The following is a 5,784-nucleotide window of genomic DNA, read 5'->3' on the forward strand; positions in this document are numbered from 1 at the left end:
TTTGACAAAGTTTTTCACACTGGGAAGCTTCCAGTCAGGTCAAATAAAGGTAGCCTTGCAAGTGGAGCTTCCAGGGCCTGCCAAACAGGTCAAAATAATGACAATTGTCTAGGAATGGGACTTTGAAAGAACTCCAACTCCATCCTGCCCCCTTCAGTGGCTGCCAGACTGCTGGTTTTCACGGTAATTGTTGGCTGTTGGTTTCAAAGCTATTGTGGAGCTGGAGAGGGGCAGATGAGAATAGTGCAAGTTACATAGTACTCAGAAATTTCGTCTTTTTCTTGAATAAGTGCTCTGCAAATTGCTACAGGTCTTCAGTTAATTTCCAGAGCTGTAAGAAGTTGAATCTATTTTTGCCAGATTCTCATTGGTTTTATGGAGGAGAGACTCTTTGGGGGTCCTTAGCATTGTTGCTGACATCCTCCCACATACTTTTTTTGAAGCTTGAAATGCTCTTCTGTGTCAAGTCCCACTCACCTTTCAGGCCTTGTATTTTTCCTCTTGGGTGTGGCTTTTCTGAGAACACTGTCTCCTTGGTACTTGCTTCCATCTTCCCCCTCCAAGTCCAAGAAGACCATAACAAAAAGAGAGGTGGCAAAGAGGCTTTGACTGAATGCTTCAGTTCTTGGGCTCCTGACGATGCAACTATAATCTCAGGGTGGCCTTAGTGGCTAGATGTGAACAATCTAGTTAGATCTATTTTTAGAGTGCTGTGTTATGTTCTTAAAGAGACAAACCAATGGAAGTTGCTCACAGTTTTGCAGTGTTTAAGGACCCAGTGCCACAGTAAGACCACATAAGTTCACTGCTTTCTAGCAGTGATCATGGTACCTACCTCACTGAGCTACCGTGAAGATTGAGTGAGAAACAATTCAAAGAAAATCCTTAGCACAGTGTCTGGCGTAACCATCCCATACATAGTTGCTGGGATTTTCATGATCATCAGAGCACCCAAACCTAATATAAATCTTGTATTATATATCTGAATAGAAAGGGACCTCAGAAACTGATGAGTTCACAATTGCACACCAAGGGCAGTGACTTACTCTACCTCACATCCCTGTTAAATGATATCTAGCCTGTGGTTTAGTATTTCCAAGGACAGTTCACCATCTTTTAAAGGCACCTCATGGTATTGCCAATCACTCCTATCATTAGGAATTTTTTCCTTCTACTGAGTCCCAAATTTTTCTCCTGTTTTTACCCTGAAACGCCCTGAAATGAAGTTATTATCATTTCTGTGTGATGGCCCTTCCATCTCTGGGCCTCCCTTATAACACTCTGTAGCTCTTCTTTCTAGGTGTGCTCTAGGGAAGAGGCTGGTGCTTCCAATTGCAGACCAGCTCTCCCTTGCCATGACCTGAGGTATCCTACGGAAATCAAGCAAGGTCTGAAAGGCCTAGGCAAAAGGAATAAATTCCACTGAAGATCATGGCGATCCAATTCTCTTTTCTACCTCCCTTCCCATGCTAAGTGCATCCCTGCTCCACCTCCGCCCTAGGAACACTACCAAACACAAACGCACACTCACATACACAAAAAGAACAGGTTTAATTTATTAGTTGCTCTTTGGCAAAAGCTATATAGAACATTATTGGGGTGAAAATTAAGTTCTAGTTACAGATTCATGAAACTTGAAGCCAGATTAGTTTTATGAGACTGTCAACTCCCCTTTCATCCTCCTACACAGCAAGGTACCTCAGTCATAGTCTATATAATTTTTTGCTGTTTTTAAATGATTAAAGCAGACATAATACATAATGCAGTTGATATTAAATATCTTGAGGAATGACAAATCAGTAGATCTACTTTCACTCTTAAGCATTAACTGGTCACTTATAAATGTTCTGTTTATCCACTTTTCATTTTAGATTTTCTCCTTAAAAGGACTTTCTGTGTGAGCTATTCACCATTATCTGCTATTTGTTTGTATACACACATCATAAGTCTTCCAAAATAGCATTTAAAGTCTTTCTTAATATTGCTTTAGAAATGTTAACCTTTAAGGAACATTCAATTTAAAAAATAAAGGTTCAGGCACTGACTCAGTAACACACGTTCAGATGGGTCAAGATTTTGTTCCCCCTGACCAGATAAGAGACTCCAACAACATACAATGTGCCAGCTTCTTCTTTGCCCAACTCAGAAGGAGAAAAAGAAAACATGCTTGCAATCACAGTGACCAAAGGATTTGAATTAATAATTACATTAAATAACCATAACTTTTCATTTAACTATTCACATTCCACACAGTGGAAATTATCCTCTCCTCCAGATTTTTCACTTACACTCTTAACTTTGAAGAACTACAGTAACAAAAAACAACTTACAGACTTCCAGGATGTGTGTTTTTTTCTTTTAATGCCAAGCACAAAGTGTACATCATAAAATTCATATCTGGTGTTTGGCATTATTTTAATAGGTACAATCAAGATCACACATATCTTGCCATAAAAATGTTCTACTATAATAATGAAAAAATATATCATTACATCATCAGTGACTCAAATAAAATATGTCACAGATAGGGCATTTTCAATGAAAGTTGGAAGCCACACCACATTTGTACTAGTCTTAATATAGGCATAGTAAGAACAGACATTTCCCTCTTTGACTAGTGCTATGCTTTTAGGGTAGTTATGCTGCTGGTTATTCCAGTGAAGTTAGTGTTGAGGAAATTCTCTTTACTTGAGCCAAATCTGCACTTATATGCAAGACTGTGGTACAAGCTCCTAAAAAAAAGATTACTGCTGCCAACTTAGGTCATCTCTGCTAACAAAATTGCATGCTTGTGGCAGAGTTAAAACAACAAGAGAAATTCAGTGTGTGCTGGTTCTGAATGTCATTTTTCCTCTCTGGTGTGGTTTTACATTTTCAGTTTCTTTCCCTTTTCCTCTCGCCCACCCTCAAAATTCTGCCTTGGCATTTGTGTGCTTAATTAAATCCACTCTGTGCTTTATAGTGGGAGAATATGGACAATACAAAGACTTGGGGCAGGGTCATACAGTGTATACAAAACACACACACTATGTGTTTGGACAAATTCGCCTAGTGTGAGAATCATCAGTAGTGAGTTTAAAAGTTTGAAAATTAGACCCAACATTTTGGGCGTTTAATATATCTCCCACCTTGAAATGGTTCCTGTTTAGTTTGTTAGATGGGAGAGCACTGGATCAAAATAAAAACAGCTTCTCGAGTTGCAAGGGTTCTCTGAATGCCAGAGCCTTGATGGGCAACCGAATCTCAAGTCTGCAGCGTTTGTTTTCCATATTACAGAGGACTTGGCTAGGAGGCTGAGGAGACACAAGGCAAAAAGAATATTCAGGGAGTTTGCATATAAAACCTCAGGCTTGAAGAAAACAGGTTAACCAAATCCAAAGTGCAATAAGGTTCACCCACCCTGCACTTTGGCCCTTAGATAAATCCTAAGTAGGCACTGCCAGTAGGCCAAGTTTAATCAGAGGACGGTGCCTACCAGTAGATACTGAATAGTTACAATCAGTAGCAGATGAACAGCTAATACTATGCTCTCCTAACACGGTCCGCTCGGCTCCTCAGTGAGCACATAAAGAAAGTGAGGTCATATCCGTTACATCTCTACCAGGTATTAACACCTAACTACTCTCTAGCCAGAGGCAATTTCCTTTATTTCCTCACTCTCCTCCTCTTCTCTCTAGCCCAATCTCCTGACAACGGTTAAAACAAAAAGACCCCAAAAATACCTCTTGCTAAAACGGAGCAGTCCCTAAACTCTCTCATCTTAGACTACTGTCAGGTACACTCAGCAAAGGCAGAATCTTTATCAGTCAGGTTAGTGGCTCTCAGAAGCATTATGGGAAATACTGAACTGGAAATAAGCAGATTTTAACCATGAAAAAGGAAAGCTATTAGGAATTTCAGCCTTTGAGATTTTGTTTAATTCCTACCCCTATGCAGAGAGTTCTAAACTACCTCTCTTTTCCATCTGAGGGACAAAGCAGAGGGCTTGGTTTGGTTTAGCTAACTTGTTTGGGTCTGAACATAGGAGTGGTCAATATATGTTTTCAGTTTGGTGTTAGGTTTGAGCAGATCACAGCAACGGCCAAAGTTAATCACTTTCCTTTCTGGCAATCTCATTTCTCCTCTGTTCACTTGGGTTCTGTGAAACACTAGGAAAAGACCTTCTCAGAAGCATGGGCCTCACTGTGTTCTGGTATTGGCTTTTCAAGCTTCTGCAATGTCCCTACTGACTTTTGCTGAGCCTGATTTGGCCTCACCCTCCGTCCTCCCTTTCTCACTCCACTATCCTGCTTGTCCTTGCCCACATCGGCCTCTCCCAGAGTCTGGAGGGTCTTCACCAAATGAAAAACATCTGCATCACGGTTAAGTGAATTAATTTAGAGACCTTGGCAAACAAGAGATTAGACTGACACAGTCACTGACGACTTAAGAAAGGATGGACTGTGGGGAGGAGGAGGAAAGGAGGATGCAAGCACAGGTTAGAAAGGACTTTTCCATGTTGAATGCAGCACTAAAACAGGTCTCTTGCCCTCAGAGGAGCCTCTTCCATGAACATTCGTTCCGAAGGGAGATTCTGGTCCCCAGGAGGGCACAAAAACACAAAGGCAGAACCAGACCATGGCCCCGCCCCTTTAGACGTGAGCCGGGGTGATGCGGGTTTCTGGCACATCCCCATTAAAGCAGATATGTTTACAAAACAGGAAGTGCTCTCTCGCAGACACTGTGTTTCCTCTGGTGTCTGAAAACACCCACAGGCACCCGTCCACGCTCATGCACACAAACGACGCACAAGCAGGCTCCTGCCAGGAGGCAGCTGGGAGGTCTTCTGGCCTCTAGGTTTAAGCCAAATAAGAATCGGACTGTTTTAGGTCTGGGACTTCCCGGGGCTGCATTCCTAGGACAGGCTGGGTGCACCTGGATTTGGCTTAATCCAAATCGATGGATATGCAACGACACTGCTTCACACGCGTGACTCTCTTCTTCTTGGTAGGTGGCTGCAGTTCAGGGCAGTTGAGTGTGACCATCATGGTAGTGAATTTCTTGGGCTTGCAGAAGGAGCAGGACTGAAAGGAACCTTCCTCCTTCCGGATGTGCCTGGGGATGTAGAAGGAGTTGCACTGGCCGTAACAGAAGCGGTTGATGATGGTACGACTGTTGCAGCCTTCCTCGTGGATGGTCTGCTTCAGCGGCTGGGTTTTGCACCAGTCTCGCTTCAGGTATTTGCGCTCTGTCACATGCAGGGCCTCTTGGCTGGACTCCAGCACCTCCTCCCCCGGCATGGCAGTGCCCCGCCCTTGGCCCCGCCCCCGGTTCCTGGAGCCAGGCTGCTGGGGCGACTGAGTCTGCTCTGAGTCATTGTGCTGAGCCTTGTCTGGCGGGGGGATGGCACCTTGGGACCCTTTCTTTTTCCCTTCAGCAGCCGGCAGCAGGGTCCCCAAGAGGAGAAGCAGGGCTCCCACCGTGTAGACTGTGCGGCTCATACTAAAGGAAGCAAAAGCACAGAGAGGGGGACACACAAAACATGACAAAGTTAATTTCAAAATTCATAGTAGCACCTAGCATTTAAATGCACTCGTTCAACACTTATGTAAAACATTCCATTTACTTCTCACAGTACCTGTATGAATTAGGTACTATTGTCTCCATGACCCAGCCATCAATCCATGGAGTAACTCCCCCAGAGTCCCACAGTGACGAAGTCAAGTTTTAAACTCAGCCCCCTAGGGCCAGCTCTTCTCTGCACCTGTTCTCACAAGAACTTCTTCCTGGCCTCTGGCACCAACC

At 43.4% G+C, this 5,784-nt stretch overlaps 1 protein-coding gene across 3 annotated transcripts; it reads right to left on the reverse strand.

The window, feature by feature from the left end:
- Positions 1-1,539: 1,539 nt before the first annotated feature.
- Positions 1,540-5,483, reverse strand: GREM1 (gremlin 1, DAN family BMP antagonist). 3 transcript variants are annotated; one of them, XM_011932702.1, is made up of 2 exons: positions 5,454-5,481; positions 1,540-5,243 (listed from the first exon to the last, which is right to left on the reverse strand). In XM_011932702.1, the coding sequence occupies exons 1-2, from the start codon at positions 5,478-5,480 to the stop codon at positions 4,926-4,928; spliced, it is 345 nt and encodes a 114-aa protein (XP_011788092.1). In that variant the 5' UTR covers position 5,481; the 3' UTR covers positions 1,540-4,925. The 3 variants fall into 3 exon arrangements, with proteins under 3 accessions (XP_011788092.1, XP_011788091.1, XP_011788090.1); XM_011932701.1 differs by having other exon boundaries at positions 5,367-5,481; XM_011932700.1 differs by having other exon boundaries at positions 1,540-5,483.
- Between the last annotated feature and the right edge of the window lie 301 nt (positions 5,484-5,784).

This window comes from Colobus angolensis, unplaced genomic scaffold (genome assembly GCF_000951035.1).
Source record: "Colobus angolensis palliatus isolate OR3802 unplaced genomic scaffold, Cang.pa_1.0 Scaffold97, whole genome shotgun sequence".
Lineage (NCBI taxonomy): Eukaryota > Metazoa > Chordata > Mammalia > Primates > Cercopithecidae > Colobus > Colobus angolensis.